Source organism: Salmo trutta, chromosome 4 (genome assembly GCF_901001165.1).
Source record: "Salmo trutta chromosome 4, fSalTru1.1, whole genome shotgun sequence".
In the NCBI taxonomy this organism is placed as follows: domain Eukaryota; kingdom Metazoa; phylum Chordata; class Actinopteri; order Salmoniformes; family Salmonidae; genus Salmo; species Salmo trutta.
In genome coordinates this window covers 19927778-19942955 of record NC_042960.1, presented here as the reverse complement: position 1 = coordinate 19942955, position 15178 = coordinate 19927778, and the positions used below count along the sequence as shown (strand labels likewise).

The 15178-nt window shown below is 43.2% G+C and overlaps 1 protein-coding gene across 1 annotated transcript in view; it reads right to left on the bottom strand.

Annotated features, from left to right (window-relative positions):
• Positions 1–15178, bottom strand: part of LOC115192023 (catenin alpha-2) — a 661748-nt gene that overhangs the window by 482905 nt on the left and 163665 nt on the right. The window contains exons 4-6 of the mRNA XM_029750111.1: positions 14199–14365; positions 11849–11968; positions 9322–9588 (exon numbers count right to left, since the gene is read on the bottom strand). Of these exons, the coding sequence (XP_029605971.1) occupies positions 9322–9588; positions 11849–11968; positions 14199–14365 (554 nt within the window). The remainder of the gene's footprint in view (positions 1–9321; positions 9589–11848; positions 11969–14198; positions 14366–15178) is intronic.

Below are 15178 nucleotides of genomic sequence, written 5' to 3'. Positions count from 1 at the left end.
GTGTGTGTGTGTGTGTGTGTGTGTGTGTGTGTGTGTGTGTGTGTGTGTGTGTGTGTGTGTACGTGTGTGTGTACATGTACGTGCATGAACCCTACGTCCTGTGTATCCTCCTACAGGAGTGTGTGAATATGTGTGTGTGTGTGTGTGTGTGTGTGTGTGTGTGTGTGTGTGTGTGTGTGTGTGTGTGTGTGTGTGTGTGTGTGTGTGTGTGTGTGTGTGTGTGTGTGTGTGTGTGTGTGTGTGTGTGTGTGTGTGTGTGTGTGTGTGTGTGTCCAGCCGTTGCATTGCCTAACATATAGATAGTGTCTCCGTCCACAGGCTGGGGCTGTGTGGTATAGTGTAGCAGGAATCAATCATGAAGGAGCAGCTTCAGGGGAGCACACACTGACTGGCAGAGGGCAATTTGTCTCATTTAACTGTTGCCTACCTACTGGAATCAAATTAGCTTTGCTCTTTTTGCTTTCTGAAAGCCAAACTGTTTTACATAAAAAGCAAAGTAGATCGAATTACCATAACATGTACCTTTGCAGAGAAGGTAACATTGGCACAGTAGAGGGAGCGGTTGGAATTCATTGAACAAGAGCCCCTGCCAATGCCACCATTGCATTCTTATCCAGATATTTGGAGGTTCTAGCCAGAAACCCCATTTTATGGTTCACTTTGGAGATCTCCCCTGTCAGATGGCTATCTAGCACACATCCAAGATAATTAACTGAGTTTACTTATTTTTTATTTCACCTTTATTTAACCAGGTAGGCCAGTTGAGAACAAGTTCTCATTTACAACTGCGACCTGGCCAAGATAAAGCAAAGCAGTGCGACACAATGGATAAACAAAAGTACAGTCAATAACACTATAGAAAATCTGTATACAGTGTGCAAATTATGTAAGGAGGTAAGGCAATAAATAGCCCATAGTGGCGAAGTAATTACAATTTAGCAATTAACACAGGAGTGATAGATGTGCAGATGAGGATGTGCAAGTAAAAATACTGGTGTGCAAAATAGCAAAAAAAACAAAAAAAAACAAACATGGGGATGAGGTACAGTTGAAGTCGGAATTTTACATACATCTCAGCCAAATACATTTAAACAATTCCTGACATTTAATCCTAGTAAAAATTCCCTTTCTTAGGTCAGTTAGGATCACCACTTTATTTTAATAATGTGAAATGTCAGAATAATAGTAGAGAGAATGATTTATTTCAGCTTTTATTTCTTTCATCACATTCCCAGTGGGTCAGAAGTTTAAATAAACTCAGTTTGTATTTGGTAGCATGGCCTTTAAATTGTTTAACGTGGGTCAAACGTTTTGGGTAGCCTTCCACAAGCTTCCCACAATAAGTTGGGTGAATTTTGGCCCATTCCTCCTGACAGAGCTGGTGTAACTGAGTCAGGTTTGTTGGCCTCCTTGCTCGCCACGCTTTTTCAGTTCTGCCCACAAATTTTCTATAGGATTGAGGTCAGGGCTTTGTGGTGTTCACTCCAATACCTTGACTATGTTGTCCTTAAGCCATTTTGCCACAACTTTGGAAGTAGGCTTGGGGTCATTGTCTATTTGGATGATGTCATGCCCATGATGTCAAGCAAAGAGGCACTCAGTTTCAAGGTAAGCCTTGAAATACATCCACAGGTACACCTCCAATTGACTCAAATTATGTAAATTAGCCTATCAAAAGCTTCTAAAGCCATGACATCATTTTATGGAATTTTCCAAGCTGTTTAAAGGCACAGTCAACTTAGTGTATGTAAACTTCTGACCCACTGGAATTGTGATACTGTGAATTATATGTGAAATAATCTGTCTATAAACAATTTTTGGAAAAATTACTTGTGTCATGCACAAATGAGATGTTTGTTAACAAGAAATGTGTGGAGTGGTTGAAAAACGAGTTTTAATGACTCCAAAGTAAGTGTATGTAAACTTCTGACTTCAACTGTAGGTAGTTGGTTGGATGGGCTATTTACAGATGGGCTGTTTACAGCTGCAGCGATCGGTAAGCTGCTCTGACAGCCGATGCTTAAAGTTAGTGAGGGAGATATGTCTCCAACTTCAGTGATTTTTGCAATTCGTTCCAGTCATAGGCACTGAGAACTGGAAGGAAAGGCGGCTTTGGGGATGACCAGTGAAATATACCTGCTGGAGAGCGTGCTACGAGTGGGTGTTGCTGTGGTGACCAGTGAGCTGAGATTAAGGCGGAGATTTACCTAGCAAAGACTTATAGATGACCTGGAGCCAGTGGGTTTGGCGACGAATATGTAGCGAGGACCAGCCAACGAGAGCATACAGGTCGCAACGGTGGGTAGTATACGGGGCTTTGGTGATAAAACGGATGGCATTGTGATAGACTGCATCCAATTTGCTGAGTAGAGTGTTGGAGGCTATTTTGTAAATGACATCGCTGAAGTCAAGGATCGGCAGGATAGTCAGTTTTACGAGGGTATGTTTGGCAGCATGAGTGAAGGAGGCTTTGTTGCGAAATTGGAAGTTGATTCTAGATTTAATTTTGGATTGGAGATGCTTAATATGAGTCTGGAAGGAGAGTTTACAGTCTACCCAGACACCTAGGTATCTATAGTTGTCCACATATTCTAAGTCAGAACCGTTCAGAGTAGTGACGCTATGCGGGGCGCGGGTGTGGGCAGCGATCGGTTGAAGAGCATGCATTTAGTTTTACTAGCGTTTAAGAGCAGTTGGAGGCCACGGAAGGAGTGTGGTATGGCATTGAAGCTCGTTTGGAGGTTAGTTAACACAGTGTCCAAAGAAGGGCCAGATGTATACAGAATGGTGTTGTCTGCTTAGAGGTAGATCAACGAATCACCAGCAGCAAGAGCGACATCACTGATATATACAGAGAAAGAGTCGGCCCAAGAATTGAACCCTGTGGCACACCCATAGAGACTGCCAGAGGTCCGGACAACAGGCCCTCCGATTTGACACACTGAACTTTATCTGAGAAGTAGTTAGTGAACCAGGCGAGGCAGTCATTAGAGAAACCAAGGCTGTTGAGTCTACCGATAAGAATACGGTGATTGACAGAGTCGAAAGCCTTGGCCAGGTCGATGAAGACGGTTTTTTATCGATGGTGGTTATGATATCGTTTAGGACTTTGAGCGTGACTGAGGTGCACCTGTGACCAGCTCGGAAACCGGATTACATAGCGGAGAAGGTACGTTGGGATTTGAGGTGGTCGGTGATCTATTTGGCTTTCGAAGACTTTAGAAAGGCAGGATGGAGATAGGTCTGTAACAGTTTGGGTCTAAAGTGTCTCCCCCTTTGAAGAGGGGAATGAACGTGGCCGCTTTCCAATCTTTAGGAATCTCAGACTATACGAAAGCGAGGTTGAACAGACTAGTCAAAGGGGTTGTGACAATGGCGGCGGATAATTTTAGGAAGAGAGGGTCCAGATTGTCTAGCCCAGCTGATTTGTAGGGATCCAGACTCTGCAGCTCTATCAGGACATCAACTGTCTGGATTTGGGTGAAGGAGAAGCGGGGGTGGGCTTGGGCCAGTTGCTGCGGGGGTGCAGAGCTGTTGGCTGAGAATTTCCATGATCTAACTTATTTTTGTTGTTGAGGAATTACCCTTGCAAGTTTTAGTTCACTGGGAAAACACCCTAGTTCAACAGACACATTCACAATGTGAGTTACACAGGGGGTGATAACTACCGCAGCATCCTTTAGAAATCTGGGAGGAATGTTGTCATGGCCATTTAATTTGGAATGGTCAAGTTCTTTCAGCTTCTTTACCACAGTTAACTCAGACTTGAATCCCCTTGCTGTGAGCAAAACTATTGGACTTGACTTTCCCCATAACAATCTGACTGACAAGGTAACTTGCTAACTAATGTATTAGCTATAGTCGTAAAATAGCTATTCAGACTGTCTGCAGCAACCACAGTCTTGTCTGATGTGACCGTTCCTCCAAAGTCCAAGCTAAGACTTTGGTTACGGTAACAGATTCAAGCCCAAAGCTCAAACAGCTTCATACACTATTCTCAAATATGTTGTCATTAAAATAATCTATCATGGCCTTCTCTATCATCCTGTTAACCTAATTTCTTAGAGTTTATAAATAATATAATCTGCCCTGGATTTCCTGAACTCCAGAAAGCGTTCATTTCTAATCTTAATTGCCTTTAAATGTTATTGTTTATGTCACATTTGTCGTATGATGAAGGAGCCCAAGGCGCAGCATGTGTATCGTTCCACATTTTATTATAACTGTGAAACTATGCAAGACAAACAAATAAACAAATAAACAAAAACAACAAACTGTGACAAAGAGGTGCAACATACACTAACTCAAAATAATCTCCCACAAAACCTAGTGGGAAAAACAACAACTTAAATATGATCCCCAATTAGAGACAACGATGACCCGCTGCCTCTAATTGGAGATCATCCCCAAAAAACTAACAACATAGAAATACAGAAACTAGAACCACACAACATAGAAAATTAAAACTAGACAAAACCCCCTGTCACGCCCTGACCTACTCTACCATTGAAAATAAAAGCTTTCTATGGTCAGGATGTGAGAGTTTATCCATGGTTCTGTTCTTTGCTTAGTTCTAACATTTTGTTCTGGAGCATGCTTGTCTACAGCATCTAAAAACAATCATTTAAAATTGCCCCAGGCATTTTCCACCTCATTACAATTTAATACAGCAGACCAGTCCAATTTGCTCAAACAATGAACAAAAACATCTGCACTATAGTTCTTCATAGACCTCATTTTTATTGAGTTATGGCAATTAAAAACAGTTTTATGAACCTTCCTTGTACAGAAAATGATGGAAGGATCACTGAGCCCATATACAACCCCACTGTTTGATGTCTTTGATCTATCCCACACCAACACAAAGTCAATGATGGTTTGGGTAGAAGGACAGACCCTGGTGGGCTCATTAATCAGCTGGTGTAAAGAAAACAGATTACAAAAATTCTTAAGAGCTTTTAAAGTAGCATTGTCCTTTTTGAGCATGCCTGTATTACAATTAAAATCACCATTAACAATAACCTTTGATTTACCAAAATCTGCACAGTTGGAACAAGTCTCCTCCAACAATTCATAAAACGTATGCTGTTCTGGTGGTCTGTAACAGGTTCCGACTATAATGGGTTTGCATTTTGGTAATATAATGTCCAACCACACAGCTTCAATCTGATCTGTAGTTAAGTCATGGCTTAAATCTGATCTATAGTTGAACCCAATATCTGATCTTACATAAATACAAACTCCTCCGCCTTTGCGACTGCAGTCTCTTCTAATTACTACATAATTTACAACTTCAATCTCAGCGTTTTTTTATCGAACCATCTAGCCATGTTTCAAAGTCCTCCTGCCTTACAGTTACCGGAGTGTAGGGGAATTTCCTCGATCTTAGGAAGAAGGCTTCTAACGTTGAGATGAAGGATGTGTAGTCCTCTCGTAGAAAACACCTTTTCTAGAGTCAAGTACTCCTCATCTGTTGAAACTGTCAGCTAAAATTGTTCACTTGAGATGAGTGTTGACTCTCTGCAATCCAATCGCTGCAGTGAAGCTCCATCCAGGATTCGCCCTGTCATCTGACCTAGGGATTGCCTTTCAGGTCCTCTGACCCTATCCCCGTTTCGTTCCACATCCATTCGGCACAACAGACTGTCTCGTCCGGGGCCTCACTCGGCATCCTTGCCTGGTCGCCCCGTCGCACTCAGACAGCAGATGGAAGCAGGAGGATTAGGTTGGTTGTCAGGATCAAGGTCTGTAAATTCTCTGTTTATTATGCATACCTGAAAGAGAGGGCTCCTACCCTTCTGGCTTTCTCCATTGTAGCATGCCACTGCTCCAATGGATTCATCGCTAGAAAACGGGCCGGGGAACTGATGAACATGTCCAGACAGTAAGGGGCATAGAGTAATTAAGAGGTTTCCACCATCTATTTGGCGATTACCTCCGACCTTAATCGCCCTTTTGGAGGGACTGTGCCAGCTGAGATATATTCAAACGTGTTAAATAGGGTGTATTTGGCTTTGTGCCAATCTGGTCTTCGAGCCTGCTCTTCTGATTAAAACCGCATACCTTGTTGACAGGACATCAACGTGATGTACAAAAAGGGCCAGTATCTATTAATGTTATATATAAAATCGTAAATTAAACACTGCCAACACGCCAAACTTTACAGCTGCCGTCTTGGATGGCGATCATGTATATCCAGACTTACAGACTTATAGATCTGTTTGTTCTGTATAGCCAATGACCACATGAGTTGGCTGTACAACACCATAACAGATCTGGGACTAGGCTATATATTCACAACCATTTGAAAAATGTTTAACACATTCAATGTAATGTTTGCATTTGATATATCTAAGCAAGTGTTAGCCTCACCTACATTACAAGTGTTGAGTGACAGGTGTATAGACATGCTTGCAATTTTCAACTTCGCCACATGGAGTCACTACAATACAAATTTAATTCAGCTACCGGTCTACCTGTGGTAAATTTACAGCACATCATGCCCTGTAAAGTTGTCTGCATCACAGGAGGTTGGTGGCACATTAATTGGGGAGGACAGGCTCATGGTAATGGCTGGAACGGAATATGTGGACTGGTATCAAATAGATCCAACACATGCCTAAACTCACATGGTTTCCATGTGTTTGATACCAATCCATTTGCTCCGTTCCAGCCATTATTAGGAGCCGTCCTCCCCTCAGCAGCCTCCTGCCTCCATACTCGGTTCACTTGAAAAATGGGAAAAAAGTGGCAATAGTACTGCTTGTCCATCTTGAGACGCCGTAGCCAGTCCAAATGAATCTAAGATAACTCAATAAATCTGTCATTCACCTGGATGTTTTTGCCGAGGAGCTCTTAGTCGCACAATTTTACATCTAACTAAGATGTTTGGTGCAGTATTTCTCAAGTGGAAAAACGTGCATGAAAATGAGTCATGAAGAATCCCTACTGTTGACCAATCACAGACGAATCGGCATAGACTTAGCTATCAAACTTTGGCTTACCACTGAGAAAAATGTAGTCTCAAACCGTCGTTAAAAAAAATAAAAAAAATAAAAAAAATGTCATCATAATATATGCACAAACTGTTCCGAACTGTTGAGGGTGGGAAGCATGCAGACGCCTTAAGAGTACCACAAACTGTTCCAAACTGTTTAGGGTGGGAAGCATGCAGACGCCTTAAGAGTACCACAAACTGTTCCAAACTGTTTAGGGTGGGAAGCATGCAGACGCCTTAAGAGTACCACAAACTGTTCCGAACTGTTTAGGGTGGGAAGCATGCAGACGCCTTAAGAGTACCACAAACCACATGGTATGCTAGCCAACCCAAAAGATAACACATGAACGATATTTTTCGGTTGCACTACAACCTACTAAAAGTCCCGTGCACAACCACTTTACACTTCAGGCATAATACAGTCATGACAGGGAATACTATCAGATCAACTAACCAAAAATGCATTAAAAGCTGCTAATGTATTCAAAGCCACGCTTCTAACTATAATGACAATAATATATGCCCAATCAATCACACCAATGACATTAGATTTTATTACTTTTTCAATATTCTCCCGAAATATATTTCCTACTTATTAGTATGTAACTTAAAGGGGGTGGCAGGTAGCCTAGTGGTTAAGAACGTTGGGCCAGTAACCAAAAAGGTTGCTGGTTTGAATTGCCGAGCAAGGCACTTAACTCTTGTTGCTCTGGATAAGAGCATCTGATAAACGACTACATATCTAATGAAGAATGTTGAATTGCACTAATCCAAGAACTGTTAACTTTCAGTCCATGTATAGTCAGTATGACAACAAACAGTCAGTCGCCCTCTCACATTTCACAGTAAGCGTCGGACCCTCGAAAAGTGTGTCATAGTATAGACCTAGCATCAGTTTAGCCTTTTAGAGCATAATGAATACGATGACATGGACATGGGGGAGCTGATTCTAGATCAGCACTCCTACTCTGAGATGGGCACTGCTCTGAATTCAATCCACTGTGATCAGTCTAATGTGTATTTATAGTCGTTGGCCACTAGGTGAGAGCATTTAGTCATATTTCTCTAAGCAGCAGAAACCATTCTGGAATTAATCCACCGTTTGAAGCCACTTCTTTGTACAAGTTAGCAATAATATTTAGGAATATGCTTGTAATATACGTATTCCTCCAGTGCTGCCAGTGTGTGTACTTAAAGGGAAGTTAAATGAAAGATTACATACAGAGATGAATGAAAACAGCAAAGTTTCATGGCACCCTATTCCCTATATAGTGCTCATAGGACTCTGGTCAAAAGTAGTACACTAGATAGGACATACACCATAATGTATACAGACTTATCTGCTGAGGTGGCATTTGTTCAGCTTGTAAATTACCTGCCTCAGAGTAATCCTTTGATCAAATAGCGATGTTTGAAAATGCTCAGCCATACGCAGGTGAATTAAGTAATCTGTCGAAGTTACTGTTAATCATATCATCACAAAGGAAATAACAGACGATATGCAATATGCATGTGATGGTATTGCAGGCTGTGTTGGGGAATCAAAAGACTGAAGAGATGAATATGGGAAAGTCAGTCCCACACACCTGAGGTGGGAAACGGAAGTGTGTTTGTGTGTCTGTTTGTGCGTCTGTGTGTGTGTGTGCGTGCATGCGTTAGTGTTTGTGTGCCTCTGTGACTCTCTCTCCCTTTGCAAATGTTAGTTGAATAATTCATGGCCTGATATAATTGTTGGCTGCGGTTGCAGGTAGAGCTTTATCACGTTGTACGTCATTAAAAGGGTGTCCAAAAAAATAAATGATGAAAGCAGAGGCAACAGAGACAACCCAAGCAGTTTGTTGAAAAAGAAGGCAAAAGTCTGTGTGGTGACGTGGTGTGAAGTGTGATGACGTGGTGTGAAATGTGATCACGGAAGGTGAGAGCATATCAGTGGATGGATTCAGTGGTAATGTCAGTTAGTGGCATTCACTGTTCTGTCTCTCTGTGCAAGTCCATGGGTGTACAGAACAGTAGAGTAACTCAAGTGTAAAGTACTCTGTACAACTGTCAAACAAGTGTCAATACAATACAATAATCCCTTTCTAAGACGCTTTGCCAGAACGGTTGCCCTTTGAAAAACACATGGATACAAGGCTAATACTTGTGATGTAGCCACAGAGAGAGGAAGGGAAGGAAACGGAAACCACTGCCTGGGACCAACCTGGGCACAGCCTTAGAAATACACCACAGCCAGACTCACAGCCTTGCAGACACCTTAGAACTCAATACAACGCTTCCGACTTCCTCACGGGGCTGAGGAGAGCCAAATTGGTTATGGTACTCACGTCAAACTCGTTGAGGGCCGCGGCCAGCTCGCCGATGCCAGCGTGGCCGTGCTTCTCGTCGCCGGGCGAGGTGGCCTGGGCGGCGCTGCTGATGCCCCCGATGGCCTCCTGCACCTGCTTGAAGACGTAGTCGCGGTTGGCGCGCGTGGCTGCCACGTCCGGGTGGCGCAGGAAGGCCTGCGAGGCCGTGTAGAGCATGGTGGCGTTCTTCTTCAGGGCGCCGCGCGCCGCCGCCATTTCGTCCCGGCATTGGGGGTCTTTCAGCTCCTGAAGACGAGACGGGTGAGTTAGGAAATGTTATATACTGGTCAGGAAATGTTATATACTGGTCAGGAAATGTTATATACTGGTCAGGAAATGTTATATACTGGTCAGGAAATGCTATATACTGTTTAGGAAATGTTATATATTGTCAAGAAAATGTTATGGTTAGGAAATGTTATACACTGAGTTTACAAAACATTAAGGACACCTGTTCTTTCCATGACATAGACTGACCAGGTAAATCCAGGTGAAAGCTATGATTCCTTATTGATGTCACCTATTAAATCCTCTTCAATCAGTGTAGATAAAGGGGAGGAGGCAGGTTAAAGAAGGCTTTTTAAGCCTTGAGACAATTGAGATGTGGACTGTGTATGTGTGCCATTCAGAGGGTGAATGGGCAAGATTGCCTTTGAACAGGGTATGGTAGTAGGTGCCTGGCGCACCGGTTTGCATCAAGAACTGCAGCGCTGCTGGGTTTTTCACGATCAACAGTTTCCTGTGTGTATCAAGAATGGTACACCACCGAAAGGACATCCAGCCAACTTGATACAACTGTGTGAAGAATTGGAGTCCCTGTGGAACGCTTTCAACACCTTGTAAAGTCTATGCCCTGACGAATTCAGGCTGTTCTGATGGCAAAATTGAGCGGTGCAACTCAACATTAGGAAGGTGTTCTTAATATTTGGTATACTCAGTGTATATTGGTTAGGAAAGGTTGTATACTGTTTAGGAAACGTTATATGCTGTAGGAAATTTTGTATAATTGTTAGGAATTGTTATATCTGTTAGGAAAATGTGATATACTGGTTAAGAAATGTTATATTGCTTAGGAAATGCTGTACTTGTTAGGACATGCTACATATACTCAGACCAGACCTCAGCACAGGTCATATAGTAAACCTGCAGAATTTGACTAACATACTAAACTTAGTTGACTTTTGTTTTGAAGCAGTATTGTAATTGATTTGAAAAGTTTGAGGTACTGTCACTTTGTTTGAAATCACTCTCAAGATATTATCTAAACGAAGGCTGAATATTTCATTAAACACACTCAAATGAATCGACACATACCATTATTGTGGGCATAAGATATGTGTTGATTGAAAGTTCAACCTTGAGGCTTTAAATTGCATGGGCTTCATTCAATAAGTCTACGCGTATTCTGTTCACACATCATAAAGCCTTGATAGACAGACCTTCTTGATATAAAGACATACATTTTATGTGAAGCCAGTCCCCTTGAAGAGTGCAACCTGCGTGACCCAACAGTTCCGACTGAGAGTGTAACACATTACCTATTACAGATTTCCTGTCAAAACTCTACGTATGCATTATTAAGAGTTCTCCTTCTAAGAAAGGTAAAGAGCACTCCCTGAAAGATGTGCCACTTCCAAAAAGTACCCAAACTTAATCGAGCTTTAAGAAGGCACTAAAAGACATTAACAATTTCCCCTGAATTCCAAATTATTTTCCCATGGCAATGATTTAAGAGGCATTTCCAGGTACGTGGAGATGTGAGTCAACCAACCGAGAGACGGCAGCTCAACTCTTCCCGCACGTGTCCCAAATGGCACCCTGTTCCCTATCTAGTGCACTCCTCTTGACCAGAGGTCTGTGGGCCCTGCCCAAAAGCAGTGTCCCCATGTGAGACGCACGCTCAGTCATTCCTCAGTCAGAAACGGTGTGCTACGGCACAGTCACAACTCCACGGCTACAGCTCAGCTTTTGAACGTGCTTTTTGGAGAAGGCGTTCAGCTATGACCGAGAGCATAGCTTGGTGCTGGGAGCAGAGTCGTTTCTCTCTCCCTAGGTTGGCTGTAGAGACAGCGGTGTGATGTATTGCCATGACAGAGACTGTATCTGCTTGCTTTGTGCGTGGGTGCGTGTGTGCGATGTACTGCTATGATAGAGAATCAGTGTTCTCGCTGTGTCTTGGTAAGAGCCAAAGGGCTCTCCGTCTATCTACCAGTTTTTTTTAATGTTTCTGCCTGGGCTACTGGTTTCACTCTACAGTTGCTCTGGCTGGATCTGATCGTCTCGAGGTTTAACACATCACTGATGGTTAGAGGGGATAATGGTGCTGGGGGTACAGTTGTGTGTGTGTGTGTGTGTGTGTGTGTGTGTGTGTGTGTGTGTGTGTGTGTGTGTGTGTGTGTGTGTGTGTGTGTGTGTGTGTGTGTGTGTTAATACAAGCTCAAGGAGCCAGGTGTGGAATACAAAACATTTGACTATTACCTGTAGTGTGAGTGTGTGTGTGTGTTACCTGCTGTCTGCGGGCAGCCACATAGTTGAGCTTCACCATCTCCTTGCCAAACTCCTTGAAGCGGTTGGCCAGGTCCTGCTCATTGGTGGCATTTTTCACTGCCTCCAAGGCCTCCTCCACCTGTCACACACACACACACACACACACACACACACACACACACACACACACACACACACACACACACACACACACACACACACACACACACACACACACACACACACACACACACACACACAGATATTTAACATTTGTAAAATGTTTATGGACATAGCTAACCTCTGTACCTTAAGGCTTTCTATGAAGTATTTTCATTAAGAGACAAAACTTCAGCTACAGATGTAGGCTCTCAATTTGAGCCAGTTTGCCTCAGCAGGAAAATAATCATCCAGCAACAGTGAAATGTGAATTATGTGGATTATAATTAATGGACATTTATGTAGGGGTTGAAAAAAAATCTGGTCTGAAATTTCAAAGGGGAAATTACAAACTTCAGAAGCCTTTTTAAATCTCAAACACACTACAAATTTTACATTTCCTGCATTGCAGTAAAGTCCTCCTGCATCAGGGTGATCAAATTAAAACCTACATCTGTATAAAAAATAATGAGGCACTTTGCTTGGCAGGACCAAAATGAATTTGTAATTGCTACCAGAAATATTTTTTTTTAGTGTGGCCATTAACTTGTGTGTTTTTTAAATGGTCCCCTTTTAGCGATCCTCATCCCTGTATGTGCAGGTTCATCCTTATTCTCAACTACTGTAATGGAAAGAGAGAGTGAGAGAGAGAAAAGGAGAAAGATAAGAAAGAGAGAGAGAGAGAGAGAGAGAGAAAGAAGAAAAGAGAGAGAGAGGGAGAGAGAAAGAGAGAGAGGGAGAAAGAGTGAAATAGAGAGGAGAGAAAGAGAGAGAGAACTTGTAAGTGGCCTTTGATGGCGAAGCTTAGGCACAGACTGGAGTTAAGCCCCCTCTCGGCTCCCGGGGACACCCTAAATGTTTCTAGAAGATGAACTGTCTGAGAATGTGTGTGTGTGTGTGTGTTTGTAGGTCTGGGCAGTTGTACCAGCACTGCACTGGATCACAATAAAAGCACTACAGCCCAAATCCTAACTTGTGATATGTATGTGTCCTGTAAACAGAAAGGCTTCATAACCCTTCTATCCAAGCGGTGTGACATGTATAGTGTCTGCGGTTAATATTTCCTTGTTCCGTATAGCAGGTATCCATTGGGCTCTGATATCACATCAAGTGTCTGTGTGTGTGTGTGTGTCTCTCTCTGTGTGTGTGTGTGTGTGTGTGTGTGTGTGTGTCTCTGTGTGTGTGTGTGTGTGTGTGTGTGTGTGTGTGTGTGTGTGTGTGTGTGTGTGTGTGTGTGTGTGTGTACTCTACTACTGAGGTTCTGGCTCATATATATGCTAATCTATGGCCCAGGGGGAACGTTGAGCTCTCAGGGATCAGCGGTGATCAGTGGCGCTGTGGATTAGAGCAGGGCATGCTGGGATACACTGGGGAGGGGATGGGACAGGACATGGAGACGTTACTCACTGAAGGTGTCCAAGAATGCCTCTATGGATCGCCAAAGGCATTTGAACTCCTAGTGTGTTTTGATACAGTGTCCGTCCACATACAAGGTGAAGAGAAAAGATGTATCCTGCATGCATCCTAAATGGCACACTATTCTCTATTTAGTGCACTACTCTGACCAGGGCCCATGACTAAGACGATAGGGTGACTGTACTTACTAAAGATGCTGACTATTCTGAAGCCTGACTATGTATGTCCCTGTTGATAGCCAAAGGCATATGAAAGCCCTTGTGTTATCTTACGATTTCTAGCTACCTCGCTCTTTCACATACAGTAAGGGAGAGGTGTGTGTGTGTGTGTGTGTGTGTGTGTGTGTATGACTGTGTCCTGCTGGATCTATCTACAAAGGCTAGCTAACTTTGTAGCTGGTAGGGTAGCCTCTCTGTGGCGCGTTTAAAGATATGCAGACTAACCGACAGCGACTTCAAACGGCCTTTTTAAAGGCCACCGTCGTTCACAGCGTTTGAATAAAAGTTAAGAGGTTACGATAGGGTCCTAGACCAAAGGTTTCTACTCAGATGCACAAGTTCCACCTTAGGTGCTTAATCAAACCATTGGAAGCATGGGGTGACAATCACAGAGGTTTGAAACGCACAAACTTCACTATCACTTCAGAATAAATCCCATGGGATGGGGTGCATCTCAATCTCTTCCGGATGAGACAAGGAGTGGTTGCCACTTAAGGCAATTGAGATGTGTCCCTTGTATCAGTGGAGAAGAGCTAAAGGACATCGTTATAGAATAGTAGACTATGAGTCACGTACGATTTTCAGGTGGGCCAGCAGCCTCATGACGTCGGCCATGTCGGCGAGGATGAGCAGGCGGGTGACGGCAGAGAGCAGGGCGCGGGCAGCCCTCACCATGGTGCCGCGCTTCACTGAGGAACAGGGGTCGTCAGCAAACTCCTGGGAGGCCACGCGCATTGAATCACCTGCAGAGGGGGATCAGAGTGAGACAGAGAGCGAGAGAGAGACCAAGAGAGAGAGAGATAGAGATGTGGCTGAAGTTGGAGGTGGGTCAGCAGCGAAATCACACCAGATAGACTTCAGTGTTAGACGTTTGTCCAGGTCCCCAAGACATCGGGAGAAGCCTTCAATAGAGTCCACTAGGGGAAACGTGAGCATGTATTACCATCTAGTAGATGTTGTGGATGGGGATATAGAAAAGGGCTTAAACCACGTGCTAGGCCATTTTTATTATATTTTCTTCTGTTTTAACCTTATTCCAAACCTTTACCCGTACCTAAAAACCTCTTATGGATAGGGGGCAGTATTTTCACGTCCGGATGAAAAGCATGCCCAGAGTAAACTGCCTGCTATTCAGGCCCAGAAGGTAGGATATGCATATTATTAGAAGATATGGATAGAAAACACTCTGAAGTTTCTAAAACTGTTTGAATGATGTCTGTGAGTATAACAGAACTCATATGGCAGGTGTAAACCTGAGAAAAATCCAACCAGGAAGTGGGAAATCTGAAGCTTGTAGTTTTTCAAGTGATTGCCTATCCAAACTACAGTGTCTGTGGGGTCATATTGCACTTCCTAAGGCTTCCACTAGATGTCAACAGTCTTTAGAACGTTGTTTCAGGCTTCTACAGTGAATGGGGAGAGAATAAGAGCTGATGGAACTAGGTCTCTGAAAAAAAGGCACGAGCTCAGTAACGCGCTCTACCTTGGGAGCGAGCTGAGTTCATCTTCATTCGTAAAGAGAAAGGAATTGTCCGGTTGGAATTTTATTGAAGACA